At 39.4% G+C, this 21503-nt stretch overlaps 1 protein-coding gene across 3 annotated transcripts in view; it reads left to right on the top strand.

The window, feature by feature from the left end:
* The window catches only part of CCDC33 (coiled-coil domain containing 33), a 1222712-nt gene that overhangs the window by 1093158 nt on the left and 108051 nt on the right, over positions 1-21503 (top strand). For all 3 annotated transcript variants that reach the window (XM_044077752.1, XM_044077755.1, XM_044077753.1), the window contains exons 12-13: positions 5487-5618; positions 5834-5918. In XM_044077752.1, the coding sequence (XP_043933687.1) occupies positions 5487-5618; positions 5834-5918 (217 nt within the window). The remainder of the gene's footprint in view (positions 1-5486; positions 5619-5833; positions 5919-21503) is intronic.

Raw genomic sequence — 21503 nt, 5'->3', positions numbered from 1 at the left:
CAAAACATTTGTTGGGGAACTCCAAGAGAGATGGTACCGATGTTTTCCTTAATGTACTCAATCTCAGAAACATTTCTCGAGATAGCTTACTTGGTTCACCTGCTCAGAGACTGATACCAGACAGTCAAGAACAACTCTATTGATCAGTAAACAATTGTTAGTACCAAATGCAAAGAACAACAGAATGGGCAAAAACAACTCAACTTTCAAGAAAACATCAGTCAGAAAAGTTGCACTACAATAAGTCCAGTAAATCTCTTAGACCATTAAGATTAGGAGAAGGCATGAGAATGCAAATATCTAAATGATATGACTGAGCGGGAATCAAGAACATTTGTGAAGAACTGAAATCTTATATCATACAATCTGAAGGAATAGATTTCAGAAGTGTTCAGTCTCTAAATCAGTGACACAGCAAATTGCCTGTGCCAATGACTCTGTTTCTCATGACTCCACACCTGTTCAAATTCCAGAGGACAGTGTACTTTCTTCAAATAATCCTGATACAATTCCGAAGTTCCAATTGTAAAAGAATCCCCAGAGACTGTCCCTGTTGCTAAATCCAGTCAAAATTTTTATGTGACCAGATTGGGTAGAATTTCCAGACCCATGAGTTGAAATTGTTGTTAAATGTTGATGTGATATCTAGCTAGTAAAATGTCTTGTTCTCCTATTGCATGTTGAACAAATTAAAGAGGGAGGATGTAAATCAGTGTGTATCTTGAACCTAGTCAGCCACTGTAGCTAGACAGCACGTGCATATAAGTACTGAGCACATGCAAGATCAGTGTCCATTTTGTATAGTCAGCCAGACTGAGTGTAAGCATGAATGGAGATGCACATGTGAGAGTGTTTGAAATAACAAGTCAGTTACTTTATAAAGTTCAAAGTGCATGTTCCAGTTAAAACTCCTGATTTCTTTATCTACAATAAATGACTTGAACGCATGCCCAGCCTCAGTGTCTCATTTGAATACACGAGACATATGACATGGAGTAAAACTCAGACCTGGAGAATTAAATAAGTGAGGAAAAGTTAAAACATAAAACTGATGAATGCTTTGATATATGTAATTTGTGCTGACTTAAGGAAAGGCAGTGTGTATATATGTGTGTGTGTAAGCCTATGCATGTATATTTATGTGTGTGTGTAAATTTATTGTGTGTGTGTGTGTGTGTGTGTGTGTGTGTGTGTGTGTGTGTGTGTGTGTGTGTGTGTGTGTGTGTGTGTGTGTGTGTGTGTGTGTGTTAAAATAAGGAGTTAAGGTACTGTCTGACTATTTGCTTTCTCAAAGTGTCACTGAATATCAGCTCCTTCATTCCTTGGTTCTGTACCTCATTTTGATTTCTAAAGTTAAAAGGGCATGCTGGATCAATGTACAATGTATGCTGTTTAAACTTCATATGACACAGCTGCTTGCCATGGTTACATATGAGTAGGAGGTTTATGGTATTACACAGTGAAGATTCTAGCTTGGCATGTCTTTGTTGCAGTTTTTACTGAGTGGTATGTCTGTTTGACCTTTTTTCCCTTTGTTTAAAACTATATCATGACTTATTTGACATGTTAAAAGCATTTTCTTTATGAATGCTGCTTTATGCTTTAAATGTAACAGCAGTGTAAAATTGAAAATCGTATATTGCCAGGCTAGACAGAGTAACTTTAATATGCTTTTCTCTCACTATCCTTTCCCTATTCCATATTACTTACTAATTTACATGCGTGCCAGTGTTTGAATACACACACACACACACACACACACACACACACACACACACACATAAATATATCATATGTGTATATATATATATATATATATATATATATATATAAATCTCGTACTATTGAACGAAATCCTACCTAACCAAAACCAAAATGGCAGAACACGCTTTAGTGAAAGTGCTTTTCACCAAAAAAGCACTTTCGCTAATCTGTGCAAAGAAAAAAAAAACAAAATAAAAAAAAAAAACATATTACTCACATGTACGCAGGGAGACAAGCCCCCCTACACCCCCCACCCCACCCTACTTTTATATTCTCACTCTGAGATCACACTACAGTGGGGAAAAGGGAATATTCCCTTATCCCTACTGTACTACGATCTCAGCAAAAGTTTTTTAGCACACTTTCACAAAAGTGCTTTTTCGGTGAAAAGCACTTTCGCGAAAGTGTGCTTGGCCGTTTCACTTTGGGTGAAATGGCCATTCGATGAACATTACGGATCCCATATAGATATATGTGTGTGTGTATACATATCTATATATATATATATATATATATATATATATATATATATATATGTGTGTATATATATATATATATATATATATATATATATATATATATATATATATATGTGTGTGTGTGTGTATATATATATATATATATATATATATATATATATATATGTATGTGTGTGTGTGTGTGTGTATATATATATATATATATATATATATATATATATATATATACTCAAAAGGTTGCAGAAGCTAGGGACAACAACCTCCTCATCTCCTGTCTATTCCTTGATCTCTCTAAAGCCTTCAAATCTGTGTCTCATCCCATCCTTCTTAATAACCTCTCTCCTTCTACTCTTGGCTGGTTCCAGTCCTACCTTACTGGCAGAAAACAAGCTGTTAGATGGCAGCAGGCCTTCTCACCCTTCCTTGCTTTTCAAACAGGAGCACCCCAAGACTCCATACTTGGACCGCTCCTTTTCAATATTTTTACCAACAACCTACATTCATCCTGCAGTCTCTCATCTGTAATACAATACGCAGACAACTCTACTTTCTTATTTATCTCCAATACTGTCTCTAAACTACACAGACTAACACAGAATTCCTTTATCTCTGTTGAAATATGGCTCAGAAATAATCAACTAATCCTTAACCCTAAGAAAACTCAACTCCTTCTCTTTCTACCTCAGACACTCTCTCACCTTAAATCCAACTTTTCTCTTTCCTCCCTAGATGGCACTACTCCCCTGCCTTACACACCAAACTCCTTGGGATAATAATTGATGACCAACTAAAATTTGACTTGCACATACAATAGGGCATCAAAAAAAAAAAAACACCAAAAACTTGGACTACTTTATAGGAACAAAAAATTCCTCACTGCTCCCACTAAACGCACTCTTGCGCTGGCATTTCTCTTACCTAGTCTTCTGTACGCTTCCCCCATGATTACAAGTATCCAAACTACCTCAGTGCAGAAACTAGAACAAACACACAACAAAATTGCCAGATTTATTCTAAACCAACCACTCTCTTCACATCACTGCTTCTCACTAAACAAACTTCAATGGATGGAATTTCTGCACCTTCTCCTAGAATCGCAACTTCACACTACCTTTTCCATACTCAACAATCCCTCTACCTGCCCTGTTCTCGCTCCCATGTTACTCCCTGTTCTCTCCTCCGGCCTCTCCGGAGTGCTGATCAACATCTTCTCTCAGTTTATAAACCCAAAAGAATATTGGCAAACTACTTTACAAACACTGTGTCTCACTAAATTGGAACAAACACCCTCTCCATATTAGATCCAACCTTTCCTTTCCCTGTTTTAAAAAGGAGCTTAAATCCCACCTACTAAACTTAAAATCATGCCGTTGTCTTAACCACACATAGTCTTAGTCTGTCCTACTGTATAACCTGTTGCATCTCCTAACTTTGTTTCTCTGTTAGTAAATTCTGCTTAAACTAACCTCCTAAACCCTCAGCTCTACTACTATAGCCCTGCTATAGCCCCCTCCTTTCTCTCCCCCTCCCATTCTCCACACTATTTATCTCCACCACTTTCTATCAATGTCTATATATTGTCCTTCTTTTGAACAACGATTATCTTTTTGTTTTTACTCTCATATGTAATAAATTTTACACCACTGCTATCAGGGCAGCCCTTAATGTTCATAATTTTTTTCTTTTGTTTTTATCTTTATAATTAATTTTGTATTGCAATGTTATTTTTAATAGTTTTGTCCTGTATGTTTATCTTTGCTTATGTGGGTCTCCACTGAAAATGGGTTGCTTATTATCAATACAATGCAAATAGCTAATAACCTTTTCTTTTTACAATTATTTTGTTTTGTAATTGTTATTTAATAGTTGTATATTGTCACTTTATCTTTACTTTGTTTGCTGGGGCTTTTCCCCTCGGGTCTCCACTGAAAATGGGTTTGTTTTCAAACTCAGTTGGACTAACCCGGTTATCAAATGTGACTTAAATATATATATATATATATATATATATATATATATATATATATATATATATATATTTAAATTAATTTCATGTTAATAAAGTCAACATGTCTGGACCAAATAGTCGACAGAAACTAAACATATCGAAAACCTCAACACCCCCTGCTAATTAACCAACTCAGAGGTCACATTATAGTAGGGAAAGGGGAAATACCCTGCATTGCTATAATATCAATTTTGTCAATATTGTGCATTTTAGACCTTTTTTGTTGACTAGTTTCGTGTCAACTTTTTTCACATTAGACTAATTTAAGAAACATATATATATATATATATATATATATATATATATATATATATATGGATTCCATACACTAGATCAAATTTTCACTAATTCGAAATAGTGCATAAAATGCTCACTGCAGCGAAAGTGCACTTAATTGAAAGTGCACTTACGCAAAGTTCAGTACAACGAATGGGTGTTGTACTGAACTTCCGTGCAGTACTCACGGACCTTAGGGTTAGGGCACGGGTCATAGTAAGGGGATAGCCCATAGGACTATCCCCTTACCATGACCCGTGCCCTAACACTAAGGTCCGTGATGACTGCAGCACAGTGAAGGACATAGCAATGTCCTCCACTATGGTGCAATAGTCACGAACCATAGGGTTAGGGCATGGGTTAGGGTAAGGGGATAGCTTTACTAACTATCCCCTTACCCTAACCTGTGCCATAACCCTAAAGTCCGTGACTATCGCATCATAGTGGAGGACATAGCTTGTTTTTTATGTCCTCCACTGTGCTGCGGTACTTTCGGTGAAGTGCACTTTCGCAAATGTTCACTTTCGTTAAAGTGAACTTTCACAGAAATGTGGCTTCCTATTACAAGTTCGAAGTAGTGAACTTTCGTTCTTGTAATAGGAATCCATATATATATATATATATATATATACATATATATATATATATATATATATATATATATATATATATATATATATATATACATATATATATATATATATATATATATATATATATATATATATATATATATATATATATATATATACATACATACATACATACATACACACACATATGTATGTGTGTGTTAAGATTGTTTAGAATGCATTTGTTCTTTTTGTAATATTTTGTGTAACCTAAATGAGAAATGTTTATTTTCGCTGCCATATTCTGTGTTGTACTCTTTGAATAAAACTGCCACAAAGTCAGCCTAGGTTTATGGTGAAGTGGCTTTTTTTCTACTTGTATTTCAGAAGAATGACAGTGAGAAGGAACTCCTGTTGTTACAGAGAGCTCACCAGCAGCAGCAAGCAGTACTTGAGAAATACCAGGAGAAGCTACGTCGAGCAAAATTATTAGAGGACACTATACGGCAGCAGGAGAAGGTAAATGGACCAGTATCCATGAAGTGTAATCAGAACTGTTCATTTCAAACATTTTTCTGCATCAGGCTCTAGTATGTTGATTTTTTTTTTTTTTTTTATAAATTAGTTGTGTAAGACCTGCAAGAGATTGCTGGCCAGCTTCAAAAGCAAATCTACTTACTGTGCAATCTGAGATAAAGTATTCCTTAAATGCCTCTCTTTTTTTCCTTTGGCAGGTAATAGATAAGATGGAGAAAGTGTTAGAAAGCAAACTGAAACAGAAACCACAGGAAAAGCCAAGAGGGTCTAAACGAAACCAAGGTACAATATATGCAATCACTTTCAGTATATCAGCCATTCAGAGTGTGTATGTTTTTAGGAAGTCTGTTCACCTGAAATTAGCTTAAACATTTATTGATGTCTGCTTATTTTTGTATTTCCTATTAGATAATTAGGTACTTACATATTATCGCAACCACACACATTGTCAGGTTTCTCACTGGCCATCTAGCATGTTCATGTTCCTATTCTAAAGCGTCTAAAGCATACGTACAGCTACCGGAATGACTGTGTCTGGTTTGGCGATAATGTGGAGGAATGTATGCTACACCTGACATTGTTTTACCTTGGAGTATTCCCCCCTGTTGTGAAGTATATCAGTCTAAGAGTTAGTACACATATTTAGCATGGTTATGAGGACACAGATTTCAAGCAAGTCATCTAATCAAATATGATTGCATCGGAAAATATTGCAGAAATACAGAGATAAAGTTGATAACAGAAGAAGTGGACTTTTTTCCCCCAAAACAAAACATATTCAGGCAAGCTCTTCTGTGACACTGTTTTCCAAGGTGAAGTGTGGTTGCATAACAGCCAACCCAGAAAGCGTCGCCAAGTGTGGCTGCGATAATGCTGTCTTAAAAAAAAAAACAAACGTGTCTTCTGCTTATGTTTTCAGCATGGTGTGATAATACTTTTTTAACACAACCACGCTGAAAAAATAACACCATGACTGCATACAAGGACTGTTTAAAAGAGTATGGTTAACGTATTAATGTATTATCGCAACCACAAATTCTCAGCATTCATGGTATTCTTAGCAGCACGTTAGTTCACTAAGAATGGAATGTTGCCGAGAATGCCTTGGATGCTGACAATGTGTGGTTGCGATAATACGTAAGTACCGATAATTATACAGTAACAAAGATGTATGCAGCAGGGTTTTGAAGTAATGATATATTAAGAAAATCTTACATCAGAAAAACTGTTTTCATAATAAAACACTTAGCAGCACATTTTATCTCTTCCTGAAAATGCATTATTATTCCAAACACTTGAAAGTGAAAGTAACCATTCTCTAGTTTAAAACTCTTAATCCCAGCACTAAAAGTAACTACCATCTACTACCAAAACTGCTACCATTATATTTACAAGCATGGAAAAGAGTCTGTATTGGAGGTTTCTGTTTTAATCTTGAGAGAGAATATATAACTTGGCTGATTACTGCATTCTACTAATCGGCCGCTTAACTGGTTCTCTAATTACCCAAAGGATCAAACTTTTGTTGACAAAGTAGGATCCACACTATTTAAAACATTTACTCTAGACATGGGAGTGCTTCAGAACTCAGTACTGGATGCTGTTATCTATTATTCCAGAAGGACTGTTTTGTGCTAAGGTCCAGTAATACGTTGATGGTACAGTAAATGTATATGCACATTGATTATGCCTCATTACGTCATTGCTTTGCACAGCAATGAAAAGACTGGCAAAAACTTCAAAACCAACATCTGAATCCACATATTTATTCTTTGCTTATTTTGTACCGTACATAAAGAAGTAGGTTAAAATGTAAACCACTGATGTAGCTAAAAAAGAATTCTCTCTCTCTCTGCAAGTTAGATTTTCCTCTAATCTCTTCAACTTTAAACTGCTACTAAACAACTACGTAAATAAAACCTTTCTGCTCCTGCAGTATCCCAGGCTGAATAGTCCCTCCCTTTTTCCACCAGCAGCATACTTTGACTATGATCAGAGATAAGGAATTATTAAAATCTATTTTTTAGATAAAGATTAAATGCATTTTTGCCTATGCTATATTATCTGGTCATCTCTCTTCCAAAGAGTGTACTCAATGTGTTTAATGTAATCTCTATGAATACTTTATCTATTGACAATGCTCTTTTTCAACTTGTTATAACTACCAAATATTTGCAGTATGTATGTTTAAGTTCAAACTGCATGCACTGAAGCTGACATTTGACATAGTTAATACATCTTTATTCTGTATTAGGCTTTGTAATAACTTTAACTGAACCCATATTATGTTAGTGTGGATGTTTTCTGCCCAGCCATCACTGAAAATGAGATATTATCCCAACTGGACTTTTCTGGAAAATACAATAAATAAATAAAACATTGTGATGAGAATGTAACACAACCAGCTACTAGTCAGTTTGATATCAGGGTACGGAAAACTGACTTAGAAGTCTGATGTTTGTAGTCTGATTGTTTTATGGTACTTCAGACAGTAACAAGTGTGTGACTATATTAAGTTTTGTAAAATATGTAACACAAAACTGCACTGTGAAATTGCATTAATCAGTTATCATAAGAGTGATAAGTCAACTGTGTTTGTATTTAGACTTTAATCTTCAGTGGTTCATAGGTGTGTACTAGGCTAATGGCCCTGGAGCCTTTACAAGCCTAGCCCATAAGATTACCCTGGCATCATGCCACCTGACCATAGTTCCCAGTGCCTCTATTGAGTACAGCCACTGGAGTGATCCCCAGGGTGAATTATTTCCCATGCACTCATTAAGATTTCTCTTGAAGAGGGCCAGTGAGGTGCTCTGTTTGACATGTATGGGAAAGTCTATTCCATAGCATGGGCAGTCTCTGGGTTATGAACATGTCCCTCTAGCATGTTCTCTTTATTGTGGAGGGATTGGGATTTCTGTAGATGTAGCATTTCTAACAGAGCTAGGTCAGACATGGCTTTGTAAGTCAAGCAGAGATTGCCTCTAAGTAAGTGATATGAGACAGAGAATAGCTGGAGCTTTTTTGAGTCTGTCCATATAGGACAAGTGTTTAAGGCCTAGGATCCTCTCTGTGAGGTACTTTTGCGGCCTCTCCAGATGTTGCAGGTGTCTAGTGATGCACGTGCCAAATGGGGCATTGTACTCGATGATTGGCCTAATAAGGGAAGAGCAGAGGAAGACAATGACCTCTTTCTTCCTGGATGCAAAACCCTTATTAATGAGATGTGCCACATAGAAGGACTTTCTGACCACAGTGGCAATGTGGTGTTCAAAAGAGAGGTTGCTGTCAGCCTGTGTTCCCAGATCTCTTATAACACCTTCTGTATTCAGTGGACTACCATCGATGTGGTAATTCATGGGAACTGGGTTTTTTCTAAAGGGAATGACGACATATTTTTTGGCATTGAGCTTAAGGCCATGGTTCTGACACCAGTCATTGGTCTCAGTGAGGCCTTTCTGTAGGATGTCAACATCACTTGGGGAGTTAATAATAGTTCCCAACTTGCAACCATCTGCAAACTTTGTCAGCCAAAGTCCCTTTGTATTTGCCTGGACTGCAGAGAAATAGATACCAAACAGGAGAGGACCGAGGACCAATCCCTGTGGGACTCCACTTGTGACTGGTCAGCAGTCTGACTTGGAGTCAGCTACTTTCACACTATGAGTTCTATCTGTGAGCCAGGTTGCAACCCACCTAGTGATATAAGGATTAATGCCTAGCTTAGTGAGGTTTTCTATGAGTCCTGAGTGGGGAATGGAATCAAAGGCCTTGGCCAGATCAAGGTAGACTGTATGAACCACCTTGCCTTCATCCACAGCTCTCAAATAAGTCAACCAGGTTGAGCAGGTATGATCTACCCTTCACAAAACCAAACTGTGTGGGATCCAGAGTTTGGAGATTCCCTATATCCTTATTTATTAGGTCCATGATGATGCGTTCCTTAGCTTTGCATATTAGACTTGTCAGGCTAATGGGGTGATAGTTCCCAGGGTCTGTAATAGCTCCTCTTTTGTGGAGTTGGATGACTGTAGCAGTGTTCCATTTGGTAGGGACAAAGCCTGAGGTGAGGCTGTGGTTGAACAGGGCACACAGGTGAAGTGCCAGTTCACTCTGTAGTTCATGTAGAACACAGCCAAGGATATTGTCAGGTCCCATAGAAGCTGTATTCGTGGCCATGGACAGTGCTGTTTTAACCTATGCAGCAGTAATTCTGGGTGCCTGGCAATCTACTGGTATTATGATTGGTCCTTTGGGGGGAGGGGTAAAGTTGGCACTGAATCTGTCAGCCAGTATATTGGCAGTATCTGATGGCTCTGTATAGGAGGTACCATTGTGCAGTAGCTCAGAGCAAATCTGGGTATTGCTGTGGAGATTCTTTACATAACTAGAGAAGGCCTTGTGGTTGTCTTTACTATCTGCTACAATCCTGTTTTCATAGCTAGCTTTAGAGGATTTGATGAGGGATCGCAACTTTTTGTTGAGGCTGATAAGGGAGTTTTTCCAGTCTTGGAACTTCACCTTATTCCGCATCAGTTTCCTCCTCCTGTTGTAGAGTTTGTTTATGGCAGGGGACCACCAGATTGGTTTCCTTTTTTGGAGGAGAGCATCTTGGTTCTATTGGGTATGACGAGATCCATGCATTTGTGCAAGTGTTCATACAGTGTATTGGTGTATGATTCAGCAGTCATGCAAATATTCTCTATTTGCATGGGTGCCATTAAGTTAGCCACTTCTATTTTTGAGCCCAAAGTTAGCTTTGGAGAAGTTTTTCATTGTGGTTACCTTTGTGGAGGTGGGGGGGTGGGAGGGATGTGTATTTCCAAGGTGATTAGTTTGTGGTTGGATTTAACCAGGGAGGAGTTGACTATTGGTGTAGAGCAACAGTCGCCCCTGTTAGTAATGAAGGATGCTGCTACCTCTAGTGGGGGTAAGAACGAGCTGGTCCAGGGCATTGGAATTAATGAATTTCAGGAAATGCTGGTCAAGTGTATTGGTACATGAGTAGTTTTCGCAGTTAATGGAGGAGTAGTTGAAGTCGCCCAGTATGAGAGTGTTAGGTTGGACCCTAATATTCTCCAGGGTGCTTAGGAATGTGGAGTGTGAGTCTTGGGATATGGTTGGGGACCTATAGCAGGCTATGACCTGAATTGCTGTCTTACCCAATGTTAGCTGCACCTGAAGTATCTCTGATGCGTTATGTTGGGCTACCAGTCTGGAGGTGTGCTCATGGAAACACCACCACCTTTGGAGCTTCGGTCCAAGTTATGGGGCTTAAAGGTGTGGAATGAGTTATAGCCTGGTAATGCAGGGGTGCTTTCTGCTGCCTTGAACCAGGTCTCTGTTACAGCACAAATGTCGATGTTCTCCATTTTAAGGAGTGCTTCAAGCGAGTGCATTTTGAGATTTAGACTTCTAGCATTGAGCAGCATGATCCTCAGATTGCATTTGTTTGTAGCTGTTACAGTGGTAATTTGGCCTTTGGAATAATGCTTAAAAAAAGGCACTACAGGGGTGACAAGAGCCTTGGCCAGTATCCAGAAGCCCAGGGGTGACAGTGCAGGCCATCTCTGGCAAAGCATCGAGGTCTGTCAATCATGTCATCCCAGGCAGACAGATACTGGATCCCTAGATAGTCTATTTTCAGTTTGAATCATAGTTCATTTTTGTGATTTCTGAGACCAACTATTTTGCATCTTCCAGTTTTGATCCTTTCTGGGTTTTTATGAAGCTACCAAGCCCAGCAGCAGTTACAAGCATAAAGAGACCTAGAACATCAGTGACATATGTACACACACGTATGAACGCATGCAGACACACACACACACACACACACACACACACACACACACACACACACACACGAAACAAACTATAGCTTAATGATACAGTGCCAGGGTAATTAATGATGAATCTACATTAGGTAATAGCTTAATGTAATAAAGCTGCATCATTCAGAAGAATAGGTTTTATACCTCAGGCTTTTATCAATATTTTATGTGGTCTTGATGTAGCAAGCTACTTAAAGAGTGCAATGCTTCTGAAGCACAACAAAGAGTTATTTGGATTGGACAACTTCAGCTGACTCTAAAATGAAGATTTAATTCTGCTAAACCTACCTTAAGCTGCTAAACCTATCTTAAGAATACACTCCTACAATTCGACAGGTCAAGAACACAATGGTTATTCCTGTGTAAGCTGTAGACATAATCTTCAATGTACCAGGCAGCTTCTCTAGTTTAGTTACCAAACTGTGGTAATCACTTCCCTCTCACCTCAAAGAAATTGCCTCGTATCCAAAACTGTGTAACAAACTGAATACCCACCTTCTAAAGCAACCAAATTACAATTGCCTTTGAACATGACATATAACAAATACCTCCAAGCTCCACAACAAACTGCATCTACACCTTAACAGTCTCTAAACTTCTGGTGGCATATTATGGCTGCTCATTTATAACCTCCACCACATGTATACAATCATACATTTGTCCACTGCTTTCCTTTTGCACCCCCCTTTTTGTAAATATGTACTGCAAGTGTAATGTTAATTCACTCTGCATTACATATAGTAATCATTTTACTGGCTACATTTATTAGTTATTACATGTACCTCTAACTTTATTGTAGTACTTCTACTAGTACTCCAGCTGTTTCTGTCTTTTTGTCTGCATTCTCCAGGATGAAACTGAAATTTGTCTGTGGTGATCAGAACACTATGCCAGTCAACAAATTCAGATAAATAAACACAAGCATACATGCACACAAGCATGCATACATGAATGATTTATTTATTTTATTCATTTTATTTATTTATTCTTGACCTGTTAAGTTCTGCTAGACTTGCAGCCTCTTTTCAGGGGAAACAACTTAAGGTGGCATTTATACTACTAGGAGAAATCTGGCCAGGGCACTGGGGAACTTCTACTACTTTTTTGATAAGTGCCATGGGATTTTTTACATCCACCTGAGATACCATCACATCAGTCAGATGTGGTGTCAGTTTAGTGTCTCATCTGAAGGGCAGCACACTCAGGAGTGCAACATCCCCTTATGCTGCACTGCAGTATCAGCAGTCAATCTACCTGATGTGGGAACAGAACCTTCTGCACCAAAAGTGAATGTGGCAGCTGTTGCACCACTGACACATAAATAAAGTTCGAAGTATGGAAGAGGTCCAGGTTGAGAACAGTATTTTAATGGTTTTCTTACCTCTGCAACTTCTGCCCGAGCTTCCTCTACATACTACTCAATGATGTTCCTCTGAGTCTCGTCCACCACAGCTCCCAAATCTGTTGTGCTATCCAGACTGTCGCCAAGGCGAAGTCGACTCATACGCTACTTCAGCCTTCTGATCAGGTCCTCAGCAATAGATCCTTGCATCAACGGCCTAGACCCTGCACTAGTTTCATTGCCATGAAATCATAGGTGACTTTGTGATCATTCTCTGCGAATGTATAAGAGGAGAAAAAAGAAAAAAAATCATGCATGAATATTTTATTTGAAGTGTACAGTGTAACTTCCTGCCTTCGTATGTTAGTAAGCCAAGGGGCCATAAACATACACTGAAAAGACTCTTCAAAGAGATAGCTGACCATGTAAATGTGAAACTTCTCCTTAAATCTGTGGAGATCTGAATGTTGAAAAACCTATTTCATTATATCGCTGGTTTCTCTGGGGAAAAGAATAAGCTAGAATATATATTAGAGCTGAAGTGCAGAGAATTAGTCAGTTGTGCTGAAATACCTTGTTGTAGCCACATCTTTACAAGTTGCTGTTTTGTAGTCGTCCTGCATAATATTTTTCTACTTAACACAGCAAATGATTTAATATTCTTTCAGTCAGAAACAGCTATAGTATTTATCTAGCATAGTTAGGGGGGGGGGGGGGGGTAGTCTGCCAGTGCAACTGATTATTGTTATTTTCTAGTCTTTGTGCAACTATCTTCATTTAAGCATATTTAACTTGCATTAGTCGTGTATTGGCTCCTTTATTGTGTAAGTATTCCTTTGTATTTATTTGTTTTACGCTGGTAGTTAGGTATTATTTCTTCTCTGAAGAGATGGTATTATTTAGTATTGTATGCTTTTCTGTCACTGGTGTCCACCTCTAATTGGCCAGATTGCTTAGAATACTACCTCTCTCTGTTTATTATTTTATTGGTACTTGCATACTATTGCAACCAGACTTTTGCTATAATAACGATTGCTTCCCGATGTTTACATCTAAGTGTTAATGGTGTGACAATGTCAGACAATGGGTTTTCTTGCACAATGAAGGTTGTCTTAGGCAGGGTTATCATTAAAAAAATGACAAAGTTAATGTTGCTGTTTTGGTATGCACTTTGCCACTAGCATGTCATGTAGTTGGCAGTAAAGTGCATACACGCTTCAACTGTCAGAGCTGCTGTCTTATGTACTGCAATTGCTGACCACTTTCCCCCACATTAAAATGCATGGCCACAGGGATAATGGTTTTGCTTCACTTTTTGTTGTTAACAATTTGTTAACATATGTTCAGGTCCAAATTAAAAACCTGCTACATTCCCCAAATGAGAAGAAGTGCTTCATCAGTCAGTAACATGTTTTCCGTACTGTTTTTACTACGTGTAATCAGGAACTCACAATCACATCATCCACCCTGACTTTTTACAAGCATTACTGTACGTGACCTTTCACATTGCAATGGTTATTGTGCAGTATGTTTACAGTTTTTTAAGAAAGTATTACTTTCAGGAAAGCATCCTTCCTATGTGTGCATTTTCCTTGTCTGAGGACTTCGTTCCTGATGGTTCAAATTTTCCATTCATTAGTAAGAGAGCATGGACAGCAATTCAAGCATACGTCTGTAATGCATGCAAAACCGGAAGAGGAATTTTGAAAGTTTTGCTGTCCCTGAAGGTAGTCCACAGGTTTTTTGCCAGCAATAAGGAGTCTGAACAAGACTTTATAGTGTTTCATGCGCTTGTCTGGATTCAACGATGCGAAATTTGCAACCGTGAAAATCTGGTTGCAATAATACATAAGTACCATTTTATTTGATATTTATGTATTATTTATTCACTGACGAGATTGTATTATTTAGCACTGTATGCTTCCCTGTCACTGGTATCCACCTCAAACAGACCAGCTTGCTTAGAGTAGTAGCAGTCTCTGTTTGTTATTTTATTTGCCTGTAATTCAAGAGAGGCATGGTAGCTATTAGGCGTCTAGCCCAGGTGTGTGTGTGTGTGTGTGTGTGAGTGTGTGTGTGTGTGTGTGTGTGTGTGTGTGTGTGTGTGTGTGTGTGTGTGTGTGTGTGTGTGTGTGTGTGTGTGTAATAATTTGCTTGAAAGGCAGCTATCGTGGGTAAGGGACACTGGAAGGCCCTGTGATTCTCAGACAAGAAAAAGAGTGTGTTGAGAAAGGATCCTGTGTTGAAAAGCCAAGAAATCAGAGCTGTAAGTGGTCAGTATGTATTCCTGGTCTGGGCGTGGATGTTGGAAACCCATACTCAGAGCAGCAGTGCATATTCCATATATGCTCTCGAGGCCAGGTTGCATTTGATGAATTTAAGGAATCAGATTTGTGTTTACTTTTATACATGAACTTCTTGGGCACCAGTAGTGCGACTCAAAAAATCATCTCTCGCTGCTGGCCATCAGATCGAGTTGGGGCAGTGCAGTGGTCCAAAGACAATACTCCCTGTTCCTCAAATATCCATCATGACATTAGGTGGGCAGTGGTGGCTTTCAGATTCCATCAGTATAAACAGATTGATCATCAGTCCGCATGAAATTAAAACTAAAAATAAATGCAGTGTGCACTAGCTACACTGGTGTGAAAGTAAAGAAAAGCACACACAGGGCATAGAAAATGAGTGAAAGCAACAGTGGCAATAACCAGTGCCTAACAGAAAATAATGAATTTTATAGTGATGATAAAAAATAGGACTCCTATATTGAATATATAGAATTATATTTTGTGTCTAACTCAGACCTAGATAAACAGAAAATCATGCTAAAACTTACAGCCTCCTATGCAGTTTTACTCCAGTAAAGCCAGTGAGTAAAACAATAAAAGTGTTGATATTTCAAAGGATCACATGAGCTCACAATTTCTTTCTATAGCTGAAATATTCCTACCCTCTTTCATATTTTCATTGTGCTGAGCAACAGAGCTATGCTCATCTGCTTGACCAATGGAAATAACTGCAGTGCGTGATATGGCTTGGACTTCAAATTGCTGTAGAATGAGAATTGCCATTTCTTGTTTGTTACATGTAGACATCACTGCTGCTTTTTATGACCAGTCACACAATGTATGAGCACTGAGAGTTATAGGACCTTTCTTGGCATGTGTATAGTATGTTTATCTATTTTTTGACCAGATTAAAGGTTGGGAATGGTAGTACAGGGCAATAATAAAAAGAGGAAGCAAGAAGATACCAAAGCAGAAGGTGAACAGATAAGGAATAAGTAGGATGGGGTGGCACAGGAATATACCTCTAAACCTCTTAGCTCAATAGTTCGGGGGCAAATCCAAAAAAGCATTTGTAATTATGTATTGACTTCAAACCTCAATGATTTATTAGAAAAATTCTCATTTTGTGAGTAACACTATGGACAATTCTTCATTAATCTGCAATCAGCTTATCAATTCCTGGCCAATAAATGTAACCACAGCAAGAAATTTTCAAATGAGACAATTATGTATACAATATTCAAATATCTGGAAAGCTGAAAGGTATGGGTGGGAGTATTTTTATTTTCTGTGGGGCAATTAACCTTTTAATTTTTTAGAGAAGTGAATGTTAGGGAAGTAAGCCAAGGAAGTAAGAAGTGGGTAAGAAGGGGAGGTCAGGTAGACGAGAAAGACACACATGACTGATAGCATGTGGGGGTAACATGATGGGGGTGAAACATACTGGTGAGGAAGACATCAAACAAACAGAGAGAAGACAATGGTGAGGAGATAATTGTACAATATACATGGACACAAAAGGATGTGGAACGCCATAGTATTGGGTCTTCACAGATGCAGTCTCTGCCAGCTTAGAGCCAGTGGAAGATTGCTCATCACCTGGGAATTGTCACCACTGGGTCTTGCCTCAGAAGGTGGAGTCAGCTTTGGGCAGGGATATGCCAGAGCATCATCTTCATTCAGCAGATGTAGCTATGCAGTCCTCCTGTCTATTATCTCCCTTGAACTCTGGCAGCTGCTGATGAGTGGAAAGGGTGTCACCTCCACTTACACTGCTACTGGTAGGTACCACAGTACCACCCTTTGGTGCAGGTAGGGCAAGACATGTGGAGGCAACTATGGCAGACTGGGACCCAGATGTGCTAGGTGCTTCTGGTGGTGATGGTGATGGTGGCAGCACTAATGCTGCTACCTGTGGGAGGATAACAGGCCTTGCCAGTGAGATAGGTATGATAACAGGCCTTGCCAGTAGGTTAAGTGTGATAAAAGGCCTTGCCAGTGAGTTAGGTGCAATAATGGGCCTTGCCAGTGGGTTAGGTGCAGGTTGTTGTGCTGCTCCATATAATAGTAACAGAAATGGACAGAAATAAAGGAAAACAAATAAATATATGAAAGAGAAAGGAGACTGACAGAGTATGGAGGAAGAGAAATACAAAGCACACTAAATTTTAATAATAAAACTTAAGCAGGAATGTCATCAACTTGTTTATTTGCACATAACATATAGATGCCTACAGCTGTTGCTCTGAAAACAGAGACATTTTTTATTGCAGCATGTTTACTCACCTGGCTCTCTTTGATGCTCTAGTCTGCTCCTGTGCATCTGTCTATTCATGTCGTGCTATGCAGGGGTAGATATATAAAACGGGCATAATGATAAATTGGATGGTGGCATGCAGTGGTAGGTTGACTAGCTAAAACATGTTCTACATTTATACTTACAGTACTGAGGTGGTGGCTGTGCCCTAACTTCATCCTGCCATTGGCGATGGAGGGTCAGGCTTGCATTGACTCATTTCACTGTAGCTGTGATGGCACTGTTCCACTGTACATGGGATGTCAGTATCTTGGGTAACAACCTTTGCCAAACTATTCGAGGCATCAGCTTTATACTGTTACCCAGTATAACCATCTTACAGGAGCTTATGGCTGAAATTCTTATGGACAATGTTCAGAAAATCCTCCACACACCACCTCTGTGCTCTAAACTGAGCACTGTTCTCACCTACTCCACCTATAATTTCTCATCTTGAAAGATCTCAAGAAAAATGCATAGAATTGGCACCCAAAATAGCTTTCATATCCCATTCTTTGAACAATGATGGGCATTAATGGGCATCTTGTTTGTGCCATGGATGGCAATGATTTCAGTGGCACTTTAAGGTATGAAATATGGCAGTCCTCTATCTCTTTGTATGCTGCTGAGAATACATGCTGTGCAATGACTCCATCTTCAGATGGTTAATTATGGGATGGGATGACAATTCAATCTACCTTAACATATTTGGCTTCCCATGCAGGTTAGATGCTTGCAGAGCTAGAAATCTGCACGATGTTTATCTGGTTTGTTCACATGACAAATCGCGTGATTCAGAAACAATAGTAATCATCATCTTATGCAATATAAGCCCAACACAGCACTGTATTTCTCATCCTGCCATGGAAGAAACTTTGCTATCCTGAGTTTAAATCCTGTAGCCTACTAGAGCTAAAACATTTGTTCATGAATGACATGTCTGATCATATAATAAGTGCTACTTTTTACACATCTGCTTATTTTTCCAAGGGTAACTTTTCATCTGCTCTTTAATGTAAAGCCTAGAAGAGAAGACAGATTGTCAGTACTCTTATATGTATTGGCCAAAATTGTCTTAAGGGGTACATTTCAACTATACTGAATATAGCAGCTTGCAGGATTGTTAAAATAAGTGGGAGATACAGTACTGTGCAGTATTATTGTAGTATTGTATGCCTTGCACATATACAAATATCTTAACTGTTAGGCACATATTAGATGGCCTAGTAGGGTAGGATTATTAGTAATAGTAGTAGTGGTGTAAGGATGTGTAAGGCCCACACTGGACCACATCTGTTAACTGTACTTATGTCCATGCCAACAGAGTTATGCAGGCCCAAAAGAAATGCAATACATCTCGTGGTACTTCTCACAATCCCACATTTACAAATACAAAAAAACGAGGTGGTACTTGAGATCCTCTGTCTCCATAGTTGATGACTGTTTGCTGTTCATTTTGGCAACAAACATTTCCATGACTACCTCCTGCATGAAATTGTCACCCATGTTAGTGCTGTCAGGATTGCAGTTACAATATGATGTGCTGCATGGCAACAAATATTATATGTGCTGCCCCCCACAGAGAAGAGTCCCTGGCAAGGGAATGGAGGGTTCCAGGTGGTGGGCCATCGACAGGTGGTGGATCATTTACAGGCGATGGGTCATCTACTGAACTACTCCTTAAGGAAATGAAGGAGCGTCAGGCCTCACTTAAAAGCTGTACCCCCTCCCCAGAGTCTCAGAGTGCAGTGCTAGATGTCATGGCAGAGCTGGATAAATCCCTGAGAGTTTCAACAGCAGATGCCCCCAAGTATGTAGTCCTATATCAGAGTATCAGTAGCTGCAACCCATCCTTAACCTCTTAGTCACAATCAAGTTTATAATACCTGTCTGGGTTATGACATACAGGTGTATCAGGGATCCAAGTTCCATGTTCATTTGTACAAGGTATTGCTATCAGTGTTACTTGTTATCATACTTTTATAGTAATAAATCTATCAATTCTGTGTACAATTGTGGTGCTGGGTCCTACTTGTGCTGTTACACATTTTGCTTTCGTGTATTCACAGGTGATTTCACAGTTTTATAGTGATAAATCTATCAGTTGCATGTGTAATTTTGGTGCTGGGTCCTACTTGCGCTGTCATACTTTTTGCTTTCGTGTATTCACAGGTGATGTCATAGTTTTATAGTAATAACTCCATCAGCTGTGTGTGCGTAATTGTGGTGCTAGGTCCTACTTGCACTGTTACACGTTTTGCTTTTGGTATGCAGAGGTGTATTCATAGATGTATTGACAGGTGATTCTTTATCTGGCACCAACACTGTGAAACTGCCTCAATCTCATGTAGGATTTCTTGCCTGTGATAATGATGGTGGAGATGAACTGGCAGAATCTTAATGTTCATAGTGTGTGCTTGACACAGGCAGTGTGACCCCGCATCCACTACACAGAGTATGAAAACAGTCTGTCTGTCTGTGGATATTCAGAAAACAAACACCTGGGAGTGAACAGGTGGATAGAAACATCATAGATGAGGGAAATGTGGTGGCCCCCAAATCAGACATGTCCATACCTGCCCTTAACGTTTGTCATCAGTGGGGTCCCCATGGGGGGGATTGGCAGTGGTGCTCAGCAAATATATGGTTACCAGTTATCTCCCTACCTCCAGGTTGATGTGTCATCAACTGCCACCCATTGTATGTGCAAGGCCATTGTGGAGGGGCAGGCTAGTTCCACCACAGCAGTGGCAGAAATAATGAGGGTGATCCAGGCTGTGCCTCCTGACCTATGGGAGTACATGACTTGTGTCTGTGATTCATTGGATTTACTGAATTGAACTGGACTGTGCAGTGCCTTCTCTAAATTGTCTGTCAGGGGTGAAGGGCCATCCTCATGGACAATCTTCTGCTACATCCACAGACGATAACCAATATGGCCATGGACATGTAAGACTGTTAGATCCACACATGATAACAACATGGTCATGGCCAAGCAAGATCCCACACCTGTCCTGCTAGCACTTCTACAGCCACATCTATTTTAGAGGTGTCTCTACCCAGCAGTGGCTGTCCCCAAGGTCATGGCCAATATCATGGTGGCACATCTCTTAGTGGATGTTGGCAGAGGTCATGCAGAGCTCCAACATCTAATCATGGTCATGTTACAGCCAGTGCAACTCCTGACAGACTCAGATTTTGAATGCGGGTACTTGCACAGAAGGTCGAACCTGCTGTCATGCATGCCGCAAGCATGTAAAGTAGGCTCTGCCAAGGTGCTGTACTAAATGCTGAAGCTCTGTCCCTGCAGACACACAGCCATCACCTCTGCCCCCAGAATATCCCACACATCCACGGACCCTGGCTGTTCTACACATTGATCCCCCAATCCTTTTCTCACAATACCCATAAAACCACTTTTTCTTTAGCTACACCTCAGCACTCACAGACACACAGTTCTCTTTCAAACATGCTCCTGTACTCCCTTGTCCACCTATGCAAATGATGATACCTGAGGCCTATTTTTGTACATTGTTACTTGGGTTACCTATGACTGATGCACAGCATGGCAAGCCTATGCATAGGTAAGCACAGTCTAGTATTTTTGCATGCATAACTTTCACTGAAGTGTGTCTGCTTAAGTGTTGTATATTTATGTTGTAAAGCTATGGGCAGTTCACTGCCTCTTTGTTAGTGGCACAGCATACTGTGCCCATCTGTACTGAGTATGGTCATCCTCTGCTGCTAGCGCCTGCTATAACCTCTTGTCTGTTTCAACTACAGCTGTTTGTTGTGCTGGGAACTATTGGCACTGCATCAGCTGATCGTACTGTAACTGATTCCATAGGTTCATATGTAAGAACTAGGCTAGCTGCCCTTGTGGCCCTTCTTAAGCCTATCCAGTTTTCCCTTCTTGTGCTCAAAATGAACCTATCTCACTTGGTTACAGATTGGCCTTACCCATACCATGGTCAATAATTGTAAATTACCCCTAATGAGAATAACTGGAATCATACCATAGATAATTTGATGGGACCCATGCTTGGGATAAAGTGTTTAGAAGCTGCTTCTGTCAATTATTTGTACGGGGGATAGTCCTGGGGTAAATTT

This window comes from Protopterus annectens, chromosome 7.part0, assembly GCF_019279795.1.
Source record: "Protopterus annectens isolate FY-2018-M chromosome 7.part0, PAN1.0, whole genome shotgun sequence".
Taxonomy (NCBI): domain Eukaryota; kingdom Metazoa; phylum Chordata; order Ceratodontiformes; family Protopteridae; genus Protopterus; species Protopterus annectens.
This window is presented reverse-complemented; position numbering and strand designations above follow the sequence as displayed.